Source organism: Rhododendron vialii, chromosome 2a (genome assembly GCF_030253575.1).
Source record: "Rhododendron vialii isolate Sample 1 chromosome 2a, ASM3025357v1".
Classification (NCBI taxonomy): Eukaryota; Viridiplantae; Streptophyta; class Magnoliopsida; order Ericales; family Ericaceae; genus Rhododendron; species Rhododendron vialii.
Genome location: NC_080558.1, coordinates 17,321,903 through 17,348,341, shown reverse-complemented (window position 1 = coordinate 17,348,341; position 26,439 = coordinate 17,321,903). Strand labels below are relative to the sequence as shown.

The following is a 26,439-nucleotide window of genomic DNA, read 5'->3' as shown; positions in this document are numbered from 1 at the left end:
GTACGTGCTACCACACTAGCCTAGGTGGATTGGATCTAAAGTCGGAGTAAAAGAGGCATTTAGGAGCCCTAAGCATGAGCGCAATTACGTGTCGCGGTTGTTAGTCCAACAAAACTTTGGCCATAATCCTGTGTGACTAGATGTGGTTCCATTGGAAGAGCCGAAGGAGTGGGAAATTCTTGGAATGCAAGGCAAGACAGCTCAGCATCCATACAGTTATATGCTTATTGATACGGGATACTTATCGACTTACTTTTTGACAATTTTTAACTTCCCATAAATGGCAAGTTTCTACTTTTGGTTGTATTCTGGATATTTTGGAGGAGAGAGAGAATCATTTTGTATAAATAGATACCTCTCTTTACCTGCTTTACCATCTAGTACATTATATCACTTTAAGTCTTTCTAGCTTCAGAACTCAATTAATGGCTTTAAGCTTTTCAAGTTAATTTCTTCAAGAACCCTAGTAAGTCTTTGTCGTTTATTGTTTTCTTGTTTATTAAAGTTGTAGCTACGGACTAGATCCTTTATAATATCAAGTTTGCTTTCGATTTCTTCGGTTAAAAGTAATGTCTCGTTTTTATATTTCGGTCTATGCTTTAGTTATGTGTGAGTAGTTACTTGGTTAAGTCTTGGGGTAATCTTTCCCGAGAACTTAGGTGGTTATTTGGTTCTCAAACATTTGGGCTTAAAAGCATTATTTTCGGAATAGGGCTTAACTTTCATTTTTGGTCTAAACAAGGGGTGTTAACTCCTTGGTAAAGTGCTTAGTCAAGCGGTCTTGGCAAGCGGCTCACCGAGGGCTCGTGGCCTCCTATGTGTTTGATTAATTTGTCAAACAAGTTGGTTCGCCTTCGTTTTTCGATAAACATAGTCGTTAAAGTTAAATCTTCCGGGCATGAGCACGCGGTCGTGTCTCTCGTTTGAGTTATAATTGAGAACCGGTAACGGCCATTGTCAAGGGATAGAAAATCTCTAGACTTGCCTCTTTTAGTTTATAAAACTCGTTTCTAGTCTTTTCTATTATTACTACCACCGATTAAAGCAAAATCAAGTTGGCCGTCATAAACGCCGAAATCCTCCATATAAAACCTACAATCCAAACTAGTTATATTAGATTCCTTGTGGTACTGTCACACCCCAAAAATGAGAAGTGACCAGCCATGTACCACAAGGCCAACTCATGGAACACGTAGCCTAGAATAAAATAAGTTATCGAACAACAATGATTTTTTTATTAAATAAATCTCAATCATAAACATGAGGCAAAACCATCCCATGAACGAGCCAATAAAAATTTACCACCAACAAAATAGTAATCCCCTTTTACTCAAAAGCTATACAAAGTGCGGAAGCGATGATTAAAATCTTTATACTAAATGCAACATCCTATGGAGGTCAATAAAAAGAAATCCCTGAGATACCGCCAGAGTTTTTGCCTAACTCCCCAACTTGCCTGAAAGAGAAATTGGATAAAAATCCGTCAGCTGATGAGCTTAGTGAATAGCAAGTATGTATATTAAATAAAGTTGAAAGCGGAGATGAAATTAATTTACTATTTAAACATAATTTGGCATACTAGGTGTCCGGCAAAATAACAAATTAATCAATGAAGTATTTAACCAATAAATATTCTTGGTGGTGATCACAGCATTAACTCCATCAACAATGGGGAACCACAATCAAATAATACCATGGCCAAAATAAATCTCATCAAAATTGGATCCAATATCGAACTTCGAGTCACCAGGGTTGGCTGCCCGTGGTACTTTTCCCTAAGACGATCCGGTAAAAGAAAGCCGTTGAGCATTAGGGTCACCGGCCTAACACGGTCTTGTCCCCAATGGCCAGGGTCACCAACACGAGAAGGAATAATTTCCCTGGACTTCCAAAATAAATGTTCCCATTAATATCCACCAAGTTCTCACCAAAAAGAATATTAACAATTGATCTGAAAAAATTCATCGCATGCCAATTATAGAACAACCTATAAACAGTTTTGAGTCTCTGAATAACATTCATATATAAATTTCTGAAGGAAATACTTTTAAGGGACACAGGGAATCTTTCGAAAATATGTAACATACTTAACTACTCACCTGGATCCAAAAGGTAATCTAACCGAACGACGCGAAAGGAAGTTAACCTGAACAAAAGAATATTACGAAATAATTAACCAATATGGATACTACGCTGGCCTTAAAACTAGCTACGGAACAATGTATCAGTGAACTACCCAATCTCCAATTTAGGTTTCTAATGCTTAGTACCCAACCGAAACTATAAAACCCAACTTCTAAACCTTATTTTATTCTAACTCCAAACCATGATCTGTTCTTCACTTACCCAATATGTTCCTGCCAATAAAACCAAAACATGTTCCTCTTTCTAATATAATATACTAGTCATGCATTAAGCCAAGATTGCACACCCATCTGCCGAGATTAATCATGCATAATCAACAACACCCATGCACGCACCTCACACCGCACCACGTCGCACACACAAACCACACGGCACATACATCTTTCAAACCCATCGTAGCCTCACAAAAGGACAACCTCCAAACCCAATAATTTAACTCGAAACTTGTGTGCGGCAGTGCCCAATCCATGGGCCTATTGCTTTGTGAAATGGTAGATCAAAAGAATGAGAGAGATGAAGTGAAATATTACCTCAAAGACTCCAAAGATAATTTCCTTTGTACTACGGCTGTTCCTCTTCTCGAAAGTCGGAAGCTTCTTAAAACCAACCCTAATGAACTAGTGAAATAATATGCCCAAGTTAAAGTCTATCAAACTACTCGCTAATTACCCACGTTCTCCCCTAAATAATAGGTAACCACTTAATAAAAGTATCTAAATACGGTACAACACTAAATACTAAAACTATTTAGACTTTTACCCCAAAACTTATAATAATACTGACAACAGTTTTACCATGTGGAGAGAGAAATATCAATTAGGATCCAAACAATAAAATTCTTTTTTTTATTACAGAAATATAATTATTAGGAATAAGAAAAGATGGGTTGTAACAGGTACGATCCCGGACTTCCGGATATTATGCTACCGACGATCTAGCCCTACGCTTAGGGTTTTCTCAACCTTATATTTGAAGGCGAGGTTTGGTGCTAAGCACTACTATATTTAGGGGAGTAGATAAGAGGTTTTTACCGTTCTTCTTGGTGGAAGGGCAGCTACAGAGTATGTCAGGTGAAAATGCGGGCGGAGTAACGTCATTTCGGCTCGACCGAAGAATGTAAAGAAAGTAGTTTTTTTTTTCTTTCCCTCTTTTCTTTCTTTCTTTCTCTCTTTTGTTTCTTGCTGCCGTGTGTGTGCTTGTGAATGTGGAAAGAATGTGAAAGGGGATATGCCTATTTATACTAATGAAGGAATAATCTAGATCATATCTAGAAAATCCAAATCACATATTATATAATCCTATATAATCTAAAAATATCTTGCAAAATCTATATAATATCTAATGAAATCCAATCTTAATATATCTTATAAAATCTAGGGATATCTAGTACCCTTCCTTCCGGATTATTCTTTGGCCCTTACGTCTTTCCGTCTCGCGAGGGCTCGTGCCTCACTCCCGAGCCGTGATGCTATTAACAGGTTGGAGCGATATTTGTAGAGTTTAATAAAAATTGCCACCTAGACAGAAAAATACCATAATCTTTAATAAACCCTGAGTCACAATCGACATACTCCTTAAATCCTAAAGATAAGCGGTGTAACGCCCGATTTTCGGAAACGTTATTAAATTATTATTTTTATTGATTTAATAAATATTTAAATAAATTTAGGTAAATTAATCTCCAAAATAGAGTTTAGAAAATTCAAATTAACGATAAACATAATTTGAGTAAAAAATAAATAAAAATAAAAATAATCATTTACGATTACATTTCTTGAAATCTGAAAATTCAGTACTAAAAACAAATCAGAGCTTCTAAGGGTACGGGTACAGAAGTCTAATAACTTTATTTAACAAAAAGGATAGACCAGAACACTAATTCTGATACAAGTTCCAAGTTTCCTCTTGCTCAGTCTCAACAACCGAGTTTTCTTCTTGAAAATGCTGATCACCTCCTGTCTTCTGAATACTTGGCATGAAACGCTAGGCCAAACGGTACTAAAATGTGTTTTGACATTTAGTAGATAAATCTTACCCATTAACCCTTACACTACAAAGTAATCGCATTTATAATAAATGATGTCAGAATTGATTAGCACAAAACTTGTTTCATTATCTCATAATCAACTTAAGTAAATTCCAGAATCTTAATTTCTATAATCATTCCAACACCGTAGTATTCACCACGTTCCAAACTCAGAATTTCACTGGACATACTTTACAGCTCCTGCTAGGCAACCCTCAACATGCATCCCGAGGTCCTAGTAGGCTACTCTCACAATTCTAGATCCATCAGGTTGCCCTTAAGGTCCTGCTAGGCTACCCTCAATATCTAAGGTCCTGTCAGGCTACCCCTGAGGTCCTGCTAAGCCCATAACCTTTCATCTATTTCCTTTTTCCAGTAACCAGTACAATGTCTACATAAGGTCTCTAAGTCCACAACTCATCCAATGTCCCTAATGTCCTTTCATGTTCTCAGTTCAATCGACAAAACAATCATTTCAAATGACGAGCAAACAGATCATAATATCACCATATACACAGGATAACTGAATCACCATACACCCATCTCCAATGAGCTTAAGTCCAAACCAACCTTTTCACATTCTCTAATATGTTTTCACATCAGAATAATTGCATACGAATCAATGAAGCATTAACAACCACTACAAGAAAAAGTGGTTTTGCCAATGCTTTTTTTAGCGGCGTTTTAAAAAACGCCGGCATAGATGACTTTTGAAAAACGTCACCAAAAAGGCTATTTTTACTCATGAATCAATCCCGACGTTTTCAAAAAATGCCACCAAAGATCTTTGTTGGCGTTTTTAAATGCCTGAAACCTAAGCCGACATTGGCATCCCTGGCGTTTGCAAAAACGCCACTAAAACTTTTCCCGGCTTTTTTCGGGTCTTTCCTGACGTTTTTCCAATGCCGGCATAGGCAATTTTTTTTTGTAGTCCCTATTGTCCTTGTGACTTTTGAGTTTTATTTTGATTTCACACATAAGTTCATTTCAGTAACTTTTCATAGTTTGTGGCTTTAGAGTTATTTCGTAAACCATGTAATAGTTAAGTAACCTTGTTAAGTTGGAATCCCATGTGTAATTGATCTACTAGTTGGGGTAATTTCTATGAACTCGTAAAACTTAAGTTGAGATTCATAATGTTAATAAAATAGAATTTGTTAGACAGTAACACAAAATAGATAACCAAGGTATCACTTAAAACTTTACCCCTTTAATTATCAAAACTTATTCTTCTTTTACTAATTTTCCTTCCAACAGTTACTTATTCTTTTTGGCTATATATTCTCATAAATTTCTAAGTAGCAATACCTATACTCAAACATACTACACTTCATATTTTAAAATGTCATATTCTCCTTTAAGAATTCTTTTTGGCTAACCACACATTCTAATGCATGTAGTATTATAATTAACCAAAAAGTCCAAGATTTTCTAATCAACTAATAACAGTGAAATACACTCCAACAGTAGTGGATCAGTAACGGGTCAGAGTGATTTAAACTAACTCCTAGGTTCGTTTATATACTCTAACATAAATGACAGTTGAAGTATTAAACAAGTTAGTATAGTGTTCAAGGATAATTTGAACAAAGCCATATTATAACATGTTCTAGCATACCTACAGTGACAAAACAAAAATCTAGGTTTCTGACCCGGATCGAGTTTGCGGATAAGATATATATAGGGGTTACATACGCTTGGTCTAGAGGTGGCGTCCGTAGGAACATGGTTATGGACGAGAGATACAAACTGATTTGAACATGTTTTTACTAGTTTCACATTTTTCTCCTATTGGGCTTTCTAAAAGCAACTAAATCAAGTCTGGAGGGTCGAGATGCATCTAAAATTTTGCTTAAGTCGAAATAAGCAATATTCCCAATAGATGCATTCTTCGAGGTCGTGTTGCCGCGGTGGTAGTGTTTGGAAAAGATCCTGTAAAATACAAATATAAAACTACGAAAAAAAAGCTTTTGACGTGTTAGTGGAACAAAAATAAAGCATAAAATAATTCTCATGAGAGTAGTGATTCACCTTTTATAATAATCTACTTAATATTTAACAAAAAGTAGATCTGAAACATATGTTATATATTAAATAGTTTCAAATATATAACAAAAATGATATTTGGTGCAGTGGTCGGAGCAGGTGCACGCGAGGGTCTAGGTGAGCGAAACATCTCGAGTTCGAAACTTGGCAATATCACAAAATGTTACTCCTATGCTATACCAGCACTTGCAAACGCCGAAAATAAAAGCACTGGTAAACATAAATCTATACCAACACCCACAAAAAGCGTTGGCATAGACCTATAGTAGCGCGTCTGCGCCAGCGCTTTGCCCAAGCGTTGGTATAGACCAAAAAGGCTATAGCATCATTTTTGTGAACCTTTACCAACGCTTTTGAGCGCTGGCGTATCCTAATTTTCTTGTAGTTATATTAACCATTTCTGAACGGAACGTGGGGTATGCAGTGTACTGCGACGCATCCAATGATAGATTAAGTGCGGTACTTATGCAAAATGGAAAGATAGTCGCTTACGGATTCTGACAATAGAGACCACAGGAAAGGGACTATCCAACTCATGATATGGAGTTGGCAGCAGTAGTGTTCGCCCTAAAATCTTTGCGACATTATTTATACGGAGAACAATTCGATGAAAGGCAAACAAGGTCGTTGATACGCTAAGTCACAAGAATCGAGGACAAGTGGCTAGTTTAAGCTACCAGAGAATGGGAGATGATGGAAAGCCATAAGTGGATTCAAGCTGTAGCTAACCGCAGAAGATATCAACTATTAACTAGAAAAGCAGTAGCCGGATAGACAATCCATGTTGATAAAAGCCTTTACTTTTAGGAAAGAATTCTTGGTACCAAACATCGGTGGGCAGGTGAAATTTTCCAGATTTGCGTGGGAAATGGGAACGGTTGCACTGCTGCTGCTGCGTGTGGAAGTCTGGAAGGCGAAAGGTATGGAGTAGTTTTTTCTTTTTATACCTAGGGCTCTGGCTCATACATGTGTGTATATATATTTTCGGGTCGGGTCCGACGGGTTGTCTGGGTCCTGGCCCGAAAACCGAATTTTTTCATATACTGACCCGTACCCGACAGATCTACTTGTTTGAAACTGCCCGAAACCCTTCGGGTCAGGTCGAGCCCGCGGGTAGACAAGTATTTTGCGCAGGCCTACCGGATAGAGTGCTCCTTGATTTCCAAACACCCAAATAAATGTTGTGATCTCAAGATTAATTCTGATCTTGCAAGTGGATACCCAAGTAAATGATCAGCCGTGATACCCTTACCGCATGGTTTTAGCGCGCATTTGTACCACATGGCTAGTGGGGCCTACTCTAGGTCTTACAAAAATACAGAAAAATATTCATAATTTTTAAATAATATTTTATGAGCTCTGTAAAAAATCAGCTCCAACTGATATCTATGAGTATTTTTTCTGGATTTGTAGAAGTAAAACTGCTCAATTATTCAGTTTCGTCCCTACGAAAAAAAAAAAAAAACTATCCGTTGGAGCTGATTTTTTATAGAGCCCCATAAAAATATTATTTTAAAATTTATAAATATTTTTCTATATTTTTGTGGGATCCGGAGTGAACCCCAATAGCCATGCGGTCCAAATGCGCAATAAAACCATGCGGTAAGGCTAGACTTTTTGTTTCAAGATCAGATTTGATCTTGCAAGTTGATACCCAATTAAATGTTATGTCATGTACCATTGACAAGATAAAAAGCCGAAGATAACAGCCTCCCCACACAGAACACATGCACGTGACTTTTAAAAGTCTAGCACCAATAACGTAAAGAAATTTAGTATTAAAATAATAAAATATCCAACACATTATACTATGAAATTAGCTACTTTTACAATAGTACTTTTTGCAAGTAGAGCAGAGTGCAGTCAGCCTTCCTTATATACTTTCATGCACTTGAGCAAGGTTCGATATTCCTCTCCCCCAATTCCCGTAGAACAGTGTAGATTAGGATTAACGAATGAAAAAAAAAAAATACCTCAGCTGATGCTTTCCTTTTCGCCCATAAGGTTTTCTTGACCATCAAACAACGCTAGTAGTGGAGGGACTCCCACTCCAGATGACGTTTGATTACAGACAGAGGGTCTGAACAGTGCTAGATCTAGTAGGTTGATTACGGAGAGTGTCAGAGTGTGTCCGAATAGGCGAATAATGTTAGGATTTTTATTCACAAATATTATTTATCACAAGAATAATTCGAGCACATAATATATGGAAATACAAAAAGTTAGAAATAAGACAATATGAAAATATTAAGAGTAAGAAAAATGTTGCCTGTGAGATTGAGAGTCGTGTAGTCATTGTCTTAAAGCTAATATTCCTCCTCTCGTGAAGGTTTAACCGGAGTGTACTAGCCCCAAGATTAAACCCAAGCGCTCACAAGCATTCTTCATTCGATGTTCACGACCACTAAGAGGTTTGAACGAGTCACGAATCGAGTTGCCCAATCAACAAAGAAAATATAGAAAATAAAATGTGAACTTTCACACAAACATATTTGTATCTCTCTTTTTGTACATCTCTATGAACATGTGTTTTTGTCTTTTCTTTTCTTTCTTTTTTTTTCTTTCTATTCCCTTGTATGAGATACACATATATATATAGGAGTAATAGCCATTAATATAGAGATAATGATAGAGCATAAATACTCTTTATTTTGTAACCGATATTTCAATACTACATTAATATTGTAACGGTAAAACACTAAAGGTGAGAAGTTAATACTAATATTTATTTTTATTAAAAATATTCCAACAAATAATTCATCTGGTAGGTCTTAGCTGCGTTTTTTTGGACTTAACTTAAATTTAAAATTTTTATCGTTATTTGAATTTTTTTCGCATTTGTTAGTTTTGTGCCAAACTTTTGTGAGTTATTGATTCGTCTCGACGAGAGAAATCGGAAAAATAAAATTTTGGCACTTATACCCAAGTATTTTGAGAAATAACCACTTTTTAGAGCAATAATGTCATTTTTGCGCTAAAATGTAACAACCCTAAATTTTTATAATAAAATTAAATGTTTTAATTGCAATTCTTTCATTTAGATGTTAATTTAGTATTCTTTTAATAAATGATTCGATTTTTTTATGAAATTATTTAAAAATACTAAAACCCTATTGAGTAAATATGTAAATCTATATAGATATGTATATGTACATGCAAACCCTAACCTAGATTTTTTGTACAAATCCTAGCAAGTGAAGAGAGATTGATATCCAAATATAATCATAGTGTATAAATATATATAAGGAGAGAGTCATAGATGTAACACCTCAACTTTTATAAACAAATAAGACGCTAAAAAGAATTAGAAAAATAAATAAATAAGGAACTAACTTTTAGTAGGCCGCTTGTAATGACCCAGATTTTCTCCCTATTTTCTTTTTTTAAATAAAAATTTGTGATGTTAAATTTTGAATTCAATAATGAATTAGATTGAATAATTAAAATACTTTATTAGGTGTATAATTGATATTACTTACTAAATCATATTCAATATATATTATACTTTAGATATACAAGGATCCATATTCATCCCTTATCATCTCTAACCGAAATTCTATCAAAACAAATCCTCCACTTCCTTCACACGCTCCATCACTCCCACCCTTATCCTCCCCTACTCCCACCTCTCTATCTTACTCCCCTACAAAAAAATCAAAGCCTCCCCCCATTCCCATATTTTTCCCACAAAGAACAAGTGTTTGTGTGCGAGAGAGAGGTCATCACCATTATCCTCCACTATCTTCTTCTTCATTTTTGTTTTCTATTTTGCCGAGAGAGAGATAGAGAGAGAGGTTGCTGGAGGAAGAGGAAAAAGAAGAAAGAAAAAGAAGGAAGGAGAAGGAGAAAGAAAAAGAAGGAAGGAAAAGTGAAAGAAGAAGAAGCAGGACACCATTTCTGCCCACCTCCACCACTTTCAAAATCACCATTTTCATCTGTCCTAGCTAGAACTCCAAGGATTAAGGTAGATTTTTCTTTACCCCTTGACTTAATCAACAAGGACAACGTAATGAACAGACTAGATCATAGTGCATGATTGTGTCGAGGCATTAAAGTATTAGATGCATCCTAACCCCACTAGTGTCTTTATTTTTTAATCTGAACCGTCTATCTTTTACATATTACGAAGTTCATCATTCCTACCAAGAATGAAGCTAATCGTGTATCACTACACACTTGGTCGGACAGAAAAACCCATTTTGTTAATAAAATTGTGTCTCGATAAAGAAACTTTCTAAACCCGATCGAGACATTTTTTACGAGAACGATATAATCAACAAGTAAAACAAAATCAACAGTCTGGATCGTCATAATTGTGTCGCAGTCGAATGGCTACCGTATGTTCAAATATAGCACAAGACTTAGTTTGTTAACATTTACATTGAACATATAGATTAAAAAGTCATTACCGACTCAATTTTTATAGTGGTCGATCTGAACCATTTTTTTTTTTTTTTTTGACATGAGTCAATCTGAACCATTAGGATTTCACATCTCACTGATTCCATTGTTGTTGCCGAAATCGGAGATCATCGAATATTGAGATGTGCTAAATAATCATACCGAAAATTATTAGCAAATTTTATAACATATAATATAGTTAAAAATTGTTTGATTAATGGTTATTTTATTTGGATCTATTCCAGCGCTTTTCTTGGGCCGCTGGAAAATGGAGGGCATATTCCAGCGCTTTTTATGGGCGCTCTGGTAAATGGGAGGCCTATTCCAGCGTTTTTGATTGGGCGTTGGCAAATGGTAGCTCAATTCTAGCGCTTTTGCTTTGGGCGCTGGGAAATTCCCATTCGAGTAGCGGTTAGAAAAAACGCTGTTATAAACCTCCTATTGTAGCGCTTTTTGCAAGCACTGGTAGAAAAAGCGCCGGTGTTGACCAAATTTCTTATAGTGATAGGGGTGCTGGTTAAGGCATGACCATAAACTCGTAATGTCTGTAAGGTGTGCGAAACGCCGTCTTAGGTATATCTCTATCTCTTATTGCAATTGGTGATACTCGGATCGTAGCAAGTTGACCCTCTCAATTTGGTCCAACAAGTCTTCTATTCTTGGAGAAGGGTAACGGTTTTTTATTGTGACTCGATTGAGTTGGCAGTAGTCGATACAAAGTCGAAGCATTCCTTCTTTCCTTTTAACGAAAAGGGCAGGAGCTCTCCATGGTGAAGTATTGGGTCGAATAATACCCTTTTTCTAAAAGTTTCTGCAGCTATGTTTTCAACTCTTGTAGCTCTGCTGAAACCATCTAATACGGAGCCATGGAAATGGGGCATATCGGGCTGTAGCTTGATGGTGAAATCCATTTCTCTTGGTGGCAGCAATCTTGACAATTTCTCAAAGAACACGTCTTCATATTCGCAGATAATGTGAGGAAGCTATACCTTAACTCCGTACATTTTGTTTTCTAACTTGATACTTGTTAACCATCTAGAGAGTTTATCATGTCACCTTGCCTTGTGCACATTGGATGTAGAAAGGTCCTGTCTACCCTCCTTGAGTGAGGCCTCTCTTGCAGAAAATGACTTTTGCTTCTCTTATTTCTTTCGATGATAGTGCGATGGGCTAATAGTCAACCCTTGACATCAAAGTCAATTCTTCTTGTGACCTAGGAAACATAAGCTAAACGTAGGCCAAGACTCGTTCCACTATGATCTATCCATCGAGGGGCGTTTGGAGCTCGAGGTTGGAGTTGGCACGACCTCGGAATAATCGTAAGCAACATTGTCGTTGGAATAATCGTACGCGTTTTATCCTTTCTGGTGGGGTCGATAAAATGATGACATTGTTGACCCTTTGTGTCAATCTTGTAACAACTGCTCCGTGAGGTTAGGTTCAAGGTTTTAAGGGTTTCTAAATATCTGGTTCTCCAAAGGGAGTGAGTGTAATAACGTTCTTTCGCTGATCCTTCTCTATTTGATCTATTTTTGACCATTATCTAACTAGAGAAAGGGAATTCTTCTATGATAGGTGCTCTTCCTCTATTGTCGAGATTTGTCTATTTTTGTCTTCTTCATATCGGGATTCTTCATCTCGTTTGATAAGCCAACAAATTATAAAAGGAACGGTTCCTCTATCGCTTCCTTCTGATCGGAGTCAACGTTGATTTCATAACTTCTCGAAGTCTGAGTCGCAACAGGTAAATAAATATTTATATGATATACTTAGGTAGGATAGAAGTAATAGATACGGTAAACGTTTAGCTATTCGAATACACACTCTCAGAATGTGGTCTACCCAATCTAACCAAGGCCGAGTGTTGAACCTATGCTTTGATACCATTTTGTAACGCCCTGATTTTTTTGGGAGCAATATAAAATAGTTTCTTAAAAAAATCTTGCTGTATAAATATAATTTATCCAAAATAAAGGTTTAATCATTACAAACCCAAGATAGATTTACTGAATCAAAATACATTAACTTCAGAGCCAACTCTAGGCTTGATACGGATTCTAAGCATATTCGATCTCCACTCTTGATTTTCCTCCTGTCTCAAAACCGCTCCTCCATTGAATCCTGCACCCTCTGGCAAATTGATCGCCGAAGCAACCGATTTACCAGGATACAGACGTATCCGTGAGTGATAAATCACCCAGTAGAATAATCCAACCCAACTACCCCTCTTATTTTACAGTTAACAAGCAACAGGATAATAATAACGTGAAGAAGTAAAACAAGGATTTTTCACGTAAATTGGTTTATTACTATCCATTAACCTATCGTGTGGTCTAAGATCTCATTCGCGAGATCTTTCCTCCCCAACAGCTAGCCATGTCCCGTCCCATGAGATCACTTCCTTTTGCTGTTGCAGATGCACCTAAGTTATGTACCGAGTGTGCATCCCAATAACTACAACAAAGGATAAGCTTGTCATGCCGTTACATAACTAGGGTTCGCCTATCTTATTCACTACTTCACAATCATCACTGGACTCCCGCCAACATCAATTCATCACTGGGCATACTTTGCCAGTCAATTCAAATCATCACTGGACTACTCGGCAGTTTCAATTCATCACTTTGCTTACTTTGCCAGTTTCAAATCATACCATCCAACTCATCACATCTCAAAATCTCACCTGCAGGCAATCTAAAAATAAAACTTTCCAATTCATCCATTACCTAGTATCGTCTAGGTGAACTCTAATCGCATACCACCCCATGTCTCTAGGGTCCAATCTAGCATTCAAATCAAATATCGGTGCAATATACAATTAAATCAAATAATAACTAAAATAAATAACAAGCAATGCAATCACACAACCTTTTAATGAATGGGCCATTACCCTTAGTATGTCTTGTATGGCCGCGATGTCAATAATAAAGTAAGACCTTTTATAAAAAAAATATTTCTAGGCTCTCATCAATTATTTTTAAGAAATTAGATTGATAAAACACTAATTAAATATATTAATTAGGTAAAATATTAGAATAATTATCATGACCTTGATAAGAGTCCTAAAAGTCCTATACAACATGTTCGAGTGCCAAAAGTTGGGTTCGGAGGGTCGTAGGATTTTTTTTTTTTAAAAGAAATTAATGAAGGTTGTCGAAAGTAAAATAAATAGATAATAAATAATATGATAAATAAAATATATTGAGGTTAGCAACGTTTCATCTTTGGAACGTAAAACATCTAAAAAAAAATTGCTCAGGCATTAATAAAGTGGTTTATAAGGTCACAATTATTTTTCGATTGAAAACTTGGTAAAATAAATAATAAATAGGTAATTAAATAGAAAAGAACTTATATTAACAAGATATCATCTTTGAGATACAAGGAGTCTAGGAAAAATAGTTTGAGTGTTAAAAACACTGTTCGGAAGGTCACAAAGATTTTTCGTTTGTAAACTTTGAACGAAAATAAGTAAAAACTTAATAAATAGATATCAAAATAAAAAAAATATGATATTAACAAGATATGATCTTTGAGGTATGAGAAGTCTAGGAAAAATGGTTCGGGTGTCAAAAACGTTGTTCGGAAGGTCGCAAAATGGTTTCGAACGATTTTTAATAAAATCGAACCAAGTTCGCGGTGGGGGCTCCAGCCGCAATGTCTAATTGAGTCAAACCTTGCGGTCCGACAGAAAATGACTAGACCTTGCGGTCCGAAGGTTGCGGCCGCAAGGTTGTGAGCAAAATCGTTTTTTTTTGTTGTTTCGCGATGGTTTTGATGCATGGGTCCATTTGGGGCATAGGGTTAAGCTTAAAAACACTTAAATATACTTAGCGGAGAGTTGGATAGGATTATATGAGTAATACCTCGAATTGGATTGGATTGATTCAAAAACGAATTTGGAGTTTTGGAGAAGATGACTTTGGAATTTGGCTACGAGGGACCTTGGGGCCGAATTGAACACTGTTTGGTGATGCTTGGGATTGTGGGAAGTTATTGAAACAGTTGAATTGGATTTCGGTTGAGTCTAGGTACAAAATCCACTTTTCTCTCTCTAAAACTCCATAGCTTGAAGCTTGGTTTTCTTTTGTTTTTCTCTTCCTTTCTGGTCGGTAGAGTGTGGAAAATATCGTGGTGTGCTCGTGGGTCAATAGGGTGGGGTATTTATAGCTGAATTTTGATGGAGTAGGATAGGATCGAATTTAATAGAGTTGGGTTCATGGAACTTGGTATGGATGAATTGGAACTGTTTTTGGGGCTAGAGAGGATGTAAGGAATGGGTATGAATGAATTGAATTTCGGATTTTGCTTGGTGATGAAGAATTTTCGATTTTGGGCAATGGGGGATGAATTTGGTTTTTCTTGGAGGGTAAGGAAGAGAGAGAGTTAAGGCTGGAGAGAGAGAGAGCTGTGGGAGGGAGAGAGAGAGGTTGTAGGAGAGAGTGAGGTGAGGGAGAGAGAATGCATGAATGCTGCGTAGGAAAAAAAAAGTGCATGCATGTAGGAGGAAAAAAAAATAATGCATGTATGTAGGAAATAAATAAATAAATGCATTAAAAAAATATAAATAACATTAAGAAAATACTGGCATTTTTTCTTGGAGGGTAAGGAAGAGAGAGAGAGTTAAGGCTGGAGAGAGAGATAGAGTTAAGGCTGGAGAGAGAGAGAGAGAGAGAGAGCTGTGGGAGGGAGAGAGAGAGAGGTTGAAGGAGAGAGTGAGGTGAGGGAGAGAGAATGCATGAATGCTGCGTAGGAAAAAAAAAGTGCATGCATGTAGGAGGAAAAAAAAATAATGCATGTATGTAGGAAATAAATAAATAAATGCATTAAAAAAATATTAATAGCAATAAGAAAATACTCCTAATAATATTTTAAAAAATTGGATCAAAAATTCGGGTCGTTACATAATTTGAATGGGGGATTTGTATGACCACTCAAAGGATAGAAAAGTGAATAGGGAATGGCAAGCCAATTTTTCTATTTCATGTTAAGGCTTTACATTAAATAAAATACATGTTCCGCATGTGTTAATTTTTGAAGGGCGCCGCTATTCGCAGCCCTTTATTTTCTCCCATAACCCGTTAAAAATTTTCAATTATACTCGACAGTTAGTTACCGAAATTGAGATATATTTTCAGCATCCAATTACCGAAATATAATATTTTTTTCAACAGCTATTTACCGAAAATGTATGTTCGGTAGTTATTTACCAAAAGTTGAACATATTTTCAACATGTAGTTACCGAAATATAATCTTTTTTTCAACAGCTATTTACTGAAATGTTATTTATAATTTTCAACAACCATTTACCGAAATGTAGTGGGTTATGAGAGAAAATAAAGGGTTGCGAATAGCAGCGCCCTTTTTGAAATATGGCATCCCATTATTTAACTCTCAAAAGTTACTTTTAGGAAAAATTTCTTTTATATCCCTTTGATTTTGACCAAAAATTCATTTTGGTCCTTCACCTTTCAATTTAGGCATAAAAATACTTGGAGTTTCCAATTTTTTCAATGTCATTCTTTAGAAGGAATCCGTTTATTTGAGTCGTGCTATAGGGATAGACGGCCGAGCCGGGCCGTCTACAGCCACCGGACGGCCGATCTAGCCGTCCAAAAATTCGAAAAAAAAACAACAACGAGGGGGCTAACGCGGGAATCAACGGCATCCGATGTGTGTAGGGTGCTTGATCAAACACCCTATTTTTCGTGTATAAATGTATATATCCCTAAAGGATGACATTGATAAAAATTGGAAACTCAAAGTATTTTTATGCCGAAATTGAAAGGTGATGGACCAAAATGAATTTTTGGTCAAAGTCGAATGGATATAAGAGGAATTTTCTCTTACTTTTATTTAGAATTAGCCATGGGAATAAAAATAAAGAAGTTTCTCGCAAGTGTCTTTTTTTCGGCAAATGAACAAGTAAACTTTAGTTTTTCTGCAAAATTCTTTTGTCAAATGAACGCTCACAGGAAAATAGATTTTTTTTTCCCTTTACTTCATTTTTTCTGAGAATAACTTTTTTGCACAATATTCCTGACAACTGAACGGAGTCTAAGGGATAATTTTAAAAATACTCTCTCGAGTTTGCATGAAAAATCAATTTCACCCTTTTAGTGCTAATTATGTCGACAATTTTAATTGTACAATTTACACTTCATTTCAATTTGATCCCTTTCACTTACGGTGTGATAGGAATAGATGGAATTCATGGGGTAGATTGGTATTTCTCCTTCCATAGGGACAAGATTGGTCGGCCCCCAACAAGTGAAAGGTTAGATTAGTCCCCCAGATATTAATTAGTCAATGTTAATGCATGGAGAAACGCACCACGTTAACTTGTCAAGAGAAAAAGGAAAATTGGAAGGTCTTTGACCAACCATACTTGTTAGTCCCAACCCGATAAAGAAGGGGTACCCGTTTTTCCTTAAAAAAAATGATTTAGATTGCTTTTCAATACAATTCTTTTCGAATTCAATAAAATTTCATCCACCGATTTATTTTTTCCAAAAGTCGAATAACAAAAAGAAGGGGATTCATTTGCTCGAATTTAGAAGAGATGAGAGAGGCAGTAAGGTCATTATGGCCTAGGAAACTGATTTTACAAAACAAATATTCCAAACCCGAATTGCATAACAAAAATCGTACAATGGATACACAAACTGAATAATGTTTACCAATCATGATCAGGTAAAATATTCTGGGCATCGCTTCTCCCTGTAACTGGCCAGGATCGAACCGTCCCGGCCCACCCCGACCTCACAATTGGCGTGCATCTTGTGGCGCCGGCTATACCACGTGGAAATCTTAAATCGGATGGTGGACGTTACATCAAACCGAAAAACCACCGCCCCTTTTCCAAGATCGGCCTGAAATTGCATCCAACGCTGGTTGTTCACGGTCAATGTGGCCCCGTTGATCAGTACGCCGTAGAGCACCGTAGTATTTTTCGGCCCCTGAGTAAATGGAAACAACAAGGTTGCCCCACCAATGTTTTGGCCCTGATAGTACAGGGCCACCAGCATCACATCATAGTAGAATCCAACGTTCTGGTTCGGGTTACGGGCCGTGACATTGAAGATTACTTGAGCATTTCCGAACCCGCTTGGTTGGGACAGGCCCGGGATCGAAAAGTCATGGACGTGGAACCTGGGCCGGTGCGGGCGTAAACTTAGCCACAGAATGAAGGTAATTATGGCCACAATGAGTAGCAGTGTAAGAAATATGGCACATACTAGCTTGGAGATCCTAGTGGTGAGGCTATCTTGAACCCGGTGGAAGTAGTAACGGGCCGTATGGTGCCGCTCGAATCGCTGCCGGCCATTGGTGTTGTTTTGGATGGGAATATGATCGTCGGAGTGCATTTTTTCCGGCGAGCAATTGGAGAAATTTTGGGGATTGAAATAAATTAACAGAGCCACATAGTTTGGGGAGGTGTTTATTATATGGTGTGGAGAGAAGAAAAGGAGGTAAGAGGAATATTTTTGAGCCTTTTTACGTAGGGAAAGAAAGGAATAAGCTTTGGTCTGCCCTAGAGTACATGGAAAGCATATATACCAATTACCAATTCTAGCACAGATATGTGATCATATAAACGACTCTCCCCAGTTATTCGCAAGGATAATTTGCAGGGAACATACAAGAAAAAATGTGTTTGTGCCCATTCTGAGTTTCACAAAAATCTAGAAAAATATCCATAAATTTTTAAATATTATTTTATGCGGCCCTATAAAAAAATCAACTTCAACGGACATTGGTAAGTATTACTTTTGGATTCGTAAAAGCGAACTGAGTAGTTTCGCCCTACGAATCCAAAAGTAATATTTACCGATGTCCTTTGGAGGTGATTTTTTACAGGGGCTCATAAAATAATATTCAAAATTTTATGGATATTTTTAAAGATTTTTGTGGGACCTGAAATGAGCTCAAACGCGTTTTTTCTTGTGTGGTTCTGTGCAAATCTTCCTTGCGATTAGAAATTCCATTGTTTTGTATTGGTTATATTTTGCATGTTTATTTATAGTATGTGATATGTGATTTCTATGTTTAGTGTATAATTGGTTATCTAGGTATTGATGTTCTCATTTTCCAACACATATGCCCCAATGTCGAAAAACAATCGTCCATATATAAGATAGATTTACTGGCCGATCACGGTTTATAACTAATCTCGGATTTGGGTTGTACCAACCTTCGTAAGCACTCTAAAAAAACCATGATCTAAACACAAACGGAATAACATAAGATCTTATTTTCACTTAAAACAAAGTACTTGTACAATTTTTCCACTCAGCGTCGAAATCAAAACTCAAAAAACACTCGCAAACCTTGGATCTAAACTAAAATACAGATGCAAGAAACCAAAACATAAGAATAGAACAAAACAAAACCAAAAAAAAAAAAGCCTTGGGGCCACTTGAAGATTTGTGCACAAGCTGGCTTGGATTCGGTTATCAAATAAACAACAAGAAGAACACTTGCGTAAACAAAGCTATTACTTTATTTTCACCAACAAAACTATTACTTGGTCTCTTCAAGTGAATCACTAGTTAACCACAGAGCATACTTTCCTTACTTCACCAGTGTCCCCAGTCAGAACTCCAATCCTGCCCATATTGACCATAGACACACCGAAGTCTTCGAAAAAAGTAGAACCATGGGTACTTGCTTGTAATTCAACGTAAGTTTTGGTCTCACTGTCATCAAGTAGAGCTGCATCTGATTGGAAGAGGCCCCTCCTTTTTTCGACATCTACGAAATAGTCCCCATCAAATGTTAAGAAGCTACCTGGGTCCATTTCAACAATTGAGTTTTGGTCCCCTGGCTCACAAGCCAGCTCCAGCCTTGCTATGTAGTGGGGATCCAGTGTGGGGTCAGTGTCACCCTTTCCAGTGAAATTGTAGAGACGATTGTTGAAGGAGGAACAATGAGAAATCCCAATTGTGTGACCACCTACATAGAGAAAATTGAATTCATAAATACTCCTCCTTTCGATAAAATAAAAAAACGGTTAATCGCACTTAGGTCCCCTCAAATGCGTTCGAAATCCCACTTTGCACTCGGTTTTGATTGCAACAGTAGACGTATCACATTAGGCTAGCAGAGTTTACTTTCTAAGCCCCATACAAGAGATCTTTAAGATTATATATGTCGTTTTGAGAAGTGTCCCATCAAAACGGAGATTCATACTCAGACAAGTGACATGGATATGTAAAATTCAAATCTAGGAGTATAAAGTACAAAAAGGATATCATATTGGCAGAATATTAATTATCAATGGCGGAGCTGTGTTGGGACTGACGAGGCATTGGTACCCCCAAACTTTGTGTCCTTTTTATTAGACAATTATATGTATACAAATATCTATGATATATTAGTAAACTCGTATCTACGGATTAAGGTCATTTTAGTTTAGTCTTTGATTTAAGCAATTTTACCTTTCTTTTGGTATTTCATAACTTTCTCATGATGCGTTATCAATTGTAAGAATATGGTGTTCCAATTAGTCGAACGAATGGATCTAATAACCCAATTACATCAAATGCATTATATAAGGTAGAAAAGCATATATAACAATAGAGCGTGCAATTTTGGTGAATTTTGTTTCTTCTCTGAGTTTGCCCTTCCAAATCGAAAGAGTACTTTCGCGAGAACTTGACCAAAGGTACGAGGGATTTACGTGCAACTACAGAAAATTTGGCTGCCAAAGCCAGATTTCTAGGGTAGAACACGGGTGTTAAGTGCAACTAACCCCAAGAAATGTTTTTTTGTCAAAGTCTGCACAAATGTCGCGCGTGTTGGCCCTGACATCCAGCTATCAAAAAAACAAAAAAAAAAATGCACAAATGTTCTATACTATACCTGATAACACAACCAAGTCTTTCACGCTTAGACCCTTTTCAAGAAATCCTGCTTTAAGCCTGCTTATGTTTGCTGTAGGCGGGATTAGATTGTTCAAGGCCTCGGTAATATTCGAAACTCTCCCATCTCTTCGCCCGGTTTCAACTTGGTAGAATGGCCCCATAGTCTGAAAAATCACACAACCTTTTTAGTTTTAATAGTCCATGCATGGAAAACTATTTCATCGAGTCATCGTGATATATAAAAGACGCGATGAATTTACCGCGACTGTTGCGTCCCTAGCTACAAGGGCCAAGATATCAGCGCATGAAACGGTTCCGGGACACTCTTCCTCTACCGCGGACTTGACCTTGTCGATTATCTGGAACCCTCTAAGAGTCTGATTTGGGACTGCATCTTTTTCAGCTTCATGGGTCGGAGAATTTAGGAGTACCGATGCCTCGCATCCCTGCATAGATGATACTCGACGAATTGGAGAAATTAGGTAAACTGTTCTTACCAAAAACATTTACACAAAACGAGTCATCTCCAATCCCTTCAAATGGATTGGAGATAATTGCGGCCCGGAAATATTTTACATGATCCTTCAATAATCGAGACCGTTCATTTTGCTTAGTTCGTTGAGAATCAAACGTGTACAGAAAATTAAGTTTATTGGACATCATTTGATGTGATTTTGGAACACATTTATCTTCCAAAAAATAAGATTGCAACATTGGAGCAAAACCGATTTCTACTATTTTGCAATATAAATGTGTTACAAAATCATATCAAACGTTAATCGATCAAATTGATTTTGGCATGCTTGATGCTCTTGATGAGTTCAAACATGAAGTTTGTTCGAAAAGAATTTTTTGGGGCCGAAATTGGGGGAGATTTTCTCCCCAATCCATTTGAAAGGATTGGAGAGGAGCTGGGACTCACACAAAACACCACCAGAATGATGTGTAAATAACATCATGTAAATTTCATAAAGGAGGTGGTTCCGGGAATACATATTTTGACACACACAAAAATTTGGAGCCCCATGCTAATAATCGGAGCTGTTCAATTTGTTTAAAACATGTTTTTAAGAGTTCTCATTACAAAATCAACTCATTCGGATATTGATAAAGATTTGATCGATCCATTTAGTATTTGTCCCTGAATTTGACCGGATAACAACTAAATGAATCCATCAAGTCCTTACTGACATCCGAATGAGATGATTTTTCACGGAAAACTATTAAAAACATGTACTTTTAAATAAATTGAAAGATTCCGATCATTTGCGTGAGCCTTTAAAATGGGTTTCACACAAGATGTGTCAAAATATGTGTCCCTGGAATTTCCGCTTAAATAAAAATTATCTTGTGGGTAAATTCTTTTTTTTTTTTTGAGTGAAAGACTCGCATTAAGCCACAATCATTATACACTTTTAACTTTTCTGTTTGTAGAGCATTTCTCTATAAGTTTTTGTATTGAAGTGACAATGTGACATTCATGGCATGAAGAAGGTAGGAAACAGTATCGATTGAAGGGTAGAGGAGGGGGCGACCAGCTATAGTTATAACCGAGATCTCATGAGGGATTACCATACCACACCCGCAATGGGTTCCATGAGAGATTGATCACTTATAGGGTTTTACGGCCCCTCAAAGGGCTAATGAGTCACAACTGGACCAACCAGCCGGCGTCTTCCGAATGATTGGAAACCTATAACACTATGAACTCAAATTATGCGGGAACTTAATTAAAATGGAGGATACTCACCCTAACAAAACAATCATGGAAGTGAAGCCTCAGCAGAGGGCCAGAAAGGCTTGGTACAACTGAGAGGACTTGATCAACTGTTTTCTTGACAATGGCCTCGGCATAAGGGCATGTTTTCTCATAGAACCCTATTTTCAGACCCTCCGGCTGTCCGTTCGCAAGATTGAAAACAAAAGCAAGAAAGATCGCTTTAACTACGAGAAGAAATGAAGTCATGTCGAATTTTTTTCGTGTTGTATTAGAAGAGAAAACTTGTGAACTTGTGCTTTGGTACGTTGCAATGGAATGCTTAGGATCGTATAATCTTGTTTTATAGTGGAAATAAATTTGAAGCTGTTATGGTGAGGATGTCATTACTTGGTTTTTTTATTCTTTTTTATTAATGGATTGTGAGGCCCAGTTGGCCGGTTACTTGCTATAGGAGTATTTGTTTGAACTGACCATATAAAACCTGTATAATGAGGAATGCATGAATATTATTTATCTGAGAACAAATTAAGGTTCGGTTTAGGCTGTCTTAACTTATTGTTTTTTTAGTTGGTTTATTTTCATTATTGTTGGGGTTTTTTTTTTTTAGTTTTTGAGGACCTTTCGAGTTCATTTTGATGAGAGGAGAAAGAAAAGTAAAAACAAATAGACCCGAAAAATACTAGTTTAGAAAAAGCAAATGTCTAAGAAAATGTCTGTCTTTTTTGTTAATTTTTTAATCTCTGATTATGATTTTATTATAGATTTCTCTCGGCAATATTTAGCCTAATAAAAATCTTGATGCAAACTATTCTACATCTCTACAATTCGTAGTATTCCTCTATTCGGGTGCACTCGCAGCCGCATAATTTGGTCTCAAAATTCACGCTTGCATGTATATCGATATTTTCGCCATATTGGGCAACTACTGATCGATCCATGAAAATATGAGTTGGGAGAATTTTGAAAACAGAGAATTCTGACTCATTTCGTGACTAATATCAAAATGATTCATAAGTCATATATATGGTTATTAGTGCATGATATATAATTAAATATCCAAGCCATGCATAACAAACAAATAAAAAACCTCAATGGCGGAAGTTATCCTAGTACTAGTATCCGTTGACCTATTTGTTTTTCAAATCCCCAAATCATTAGCATGTAAATTCCTCTTGTTTTTTTAATAATGAAAATTAAGTTGACTACGTACAAAGTTTAACAAAGAGAAAGCAACATTCATACCTCAGATGCGTTCTTTTCAAAGTAAGTAATTAAGTTGTTAATTAAGCTAAGTAAGTAATTAAGTTGGTCAGCTAAATACATTTTCAAAGCACTATGGTTTAGGTGGACACGAACGCACGTGTTGCCTGTTGGTAATCAGGGTATGCTTCCTGCCTTCATCCAAGATCTCAGGTTCAAAGTCCTCTTACGCAGTTAGGCATTATCAATTCTTTGGGCCAGTATACACGATCTATATATGTCCCGGTTTTAGTCGAACCAAACCCCACCAGTGAACGGTGAGGTTAGTTTCCAAATGATTAGTCGAGATGTACGTAAGTTGAGCCATACACATGATTTATAGTATATAATAACCATAAGTAACAAACACGAAATGGGGTTTAGGTGAAGGCTTTGAGTATATGAAAATGCACAGCATGATCATCATTGTCATCATTCGTACTTGTCCCCCTTTTTTTCTAATATCTTTCTCGATCCATTGATTAACTAAAAACAGAGTCTAATAAATTTTTGTTTTACAAGTTCAAGTCCGCAACAAGATGGATTAAGTTGCTAAAATATACTTAGCGTGAATGATGAAAGATTCTTGTTATGGTGGCCGGGGTGTGTTTTGGTACTACTATAATACTATATGCAAAATGAAGAAAAGAATTGTAAGTGCTGTAACTGCTCGATCGATAACTTCATGGCATGTGTGGTCGTTAATTCATGTGTCCTCCCTTCATAAAAAAGAACCCCAAGGTTAGAGCACAATTTGTCTTGACGGGCGTCTTATGAAATTTCTGGAACCATAACATAAGATACAGCGGACACAAAAACACAAATTGAAGATATTACATAACTTACTATAAATCCCTTGTCCCTTCGAGGACATCCGATAAAAATGAAATGGTGCTATAAACTCAACTATAAGACATTTCAAAATTGCCCCTGTGAGAAAAATGATTCGTGACAGCTTTTTCGCAACTTTGAAGTAAAACTCAATTGGGTCCCGACATATATTTAGGATGAGTTTAAAAGGTAAAAATGTGTTCACTGTTGCTAGGAAATTCCGTTAGTGCAATTACTTGGTCAAAACTAAAGTCTACCCCCACCGCTCTGTTCTACTGTCTCCACCGCTCTCAATTTCACTGTCTTAAAAGGTGTTTTGGATGATCCGAATTTTATAAAAACTCTTCCAAGAAAGACCCTGGGAGAGTCTATTAAAATCCGGACCATTAAGCATTGCGGTGTGGGGATCAGTAAAATAGAGCGGTGAGGATAGCCCAGCTAGCTGTATGATGTTTAGCTCCTAGTTAGACCAGCTACTTGAACTTGGGGAACATGATCCTCCGAACCCAAGCTAGGGCTACCCAAGTTAATCTGAAGTATGGAGGACCCGCTACCCAAGTTATGTGAAGGACAGAGGACTTTAGCCCAAGTTGAATTAAGCACGCGCGGCCGCTTGCTCAATTGGCCTGGCTGCAGGGTCCAGTGATTTGATTGGGCTTGGGCCTTGCCCTTGTGGTGGGTCAAGTTAATCCTTTTTGGGCCGCATTTATTTAAAATTAAGGGAAAATAACGGCTAAGGAAGTATTTTGATAATTAATATCCGCCAGGGATATTTTCAGTATTTACAAATATTCTTAGCATGTTTTTAGGGGATATTAATTATTAAAACACGTCATGGGCCGTCATTTTCCCCTTTAATTAACCATCATGTCATATTTGTTCAAATTATTACTCAAAAGATTCCTATGTTACCTAACAGTCATGTCTAATGATATTCGCATCCCACGCTTGTTTGGTTGTTACTTGTTTCGAAGAGTTTCCGGTCTCACTACGAATTCGATTTCCCTCGTCTATTTTGATATATGAATAGTATTTCCATAAATCAAAGTGTTGAAACTCTATACAAATACTTCATGTTCCATTCAGTGGCGACGACACAATCAAGGTTGCAGGTCCGGCGACCCTATGAAATTTTTTTTTATATACTAATACCATATTGAAATTCTCTAAAAATTAGTAATAGATTGCCCCCATATTTACGGCGACATCACACAATATAATTTTTCCTTCATAGTCGATACAAAACCAAAGGGGACACCGTACAAAATGAAAAGCAAAACGTATTCACCACCTCTGTTATCTTTGAGTCTTCTATTCGACCGATCACCGATGAATAATTTTATACGCTTTGCCCTTTGAAATTTGTATGTACTCAAGCTTGATATGGGTTGTTTGATTTTTTGGCAAAGTCTATATAGGATATGGGTTGTTTGATTTTTTGGGAAAATAATTATATAGACTTTGAAGCTATTGACATAGAGATTATCATGCAACGATTTCAAAATATGAAATCGCGTCGAATGCAATTGCAGAAGCTCGTGTAGCTTCTTCTTCTTTTTTTGTCGAGAACTTATAAGAAAGATTATTAGTATATGCATTTTGATATCTTTTGTGTACAAGTTGAAACGCTTCTCGAGCTTTAAATGTGATTTTTGTTGGAAGTAGGTTATTAATTGCCATTATTATGTTATATTTTTCCGGTCTTACAATTGGCAAAAGTATTGACGTTTATAGATGACCCCATGCTCCAGAATTCCATTATCGAGTTCTTATCATGATTTTCTGCGAGAGACAAATAGAAGTCGGCTCGTTGTGCACGTTCAATGTCGCGCTTCTTCTGCATGTGCTGATCTTTGCATTCTGAGAGACAAATTTGCAACAATTGCAGGCACAATGGGTGTGTGGATCTCCTATCTTAAAGAGAGACATGGTTTCTAACGTTGGCCTCGATTGGGTTCTGGTATCTATTGGATTGTACTTCTGTCAATAATGTTCTGCAAATACCCCCAGTGGGAGTGCGTGTGTGGAATATATATATTTTTTTTATAGTACTTTAGTACTATTTGGTGACTATTACCAGAAACAAATTAAAAGGAACACTCTAAAAGACATGAATTTGATAATGCGTTCCGTTATCATATTAAAATTAGTATGTGATGGACAT

The 26,439-nt window shown here is 36.8% G+C and overlaps 3 protein-coding genes across 3 annotated transcripts in view; all 3 read right to left on the bottom strand.

The window, feature by feature from the left end:
* The window catches only part of LOC131311275 (protein ROOT HAIR DEFECTIVE 3 homolog 1-like), a 69,437-nt gene that overhangs the window by 34,383 nt on the left and 8,615 nt on the right, over positions 1-26,439 (bottom strand). The window lies entirely within an intron of this gene.
* On the bottom strand, positions 17,154-18,046 carry LOC131311417 (NDR1/HIN1-like protein 26). The gene has a single exon (XM_058338881.1). It carries the CDS (start codon positions 17,984-17,986, stop codon positions 17,309-17,311), a length of 678 nt encoding a protein of 225 aa, XP_058194864.1. The 5' UTR covers positions 17,987-18,046; the 3' UTR covers positions 17,154-17,308.
* On the bottom strand, positions 18,845-22,511 carry LOC131311379 (peroxidase 27-like). Its single transcript, XM_058338821.1, has 4 exons — positions 22,236-22,511; positions 20,746-20,931; positions 20,484-20,649; positions 18,845-19,574 (listed from the first exon to the last, which is right to left on the bottom strand). The coding sequence occupies exons 1-4, from the start codon at positions 22,449-22,451 to the stop codon at positions 19,168-19,170; spliced, it is 975 nt and encodes a 324-aa protein (XP_058194804.1). The 5' UTR covers positions 22,452-22,511; the 3' UTR covers positions 18,845-19,167.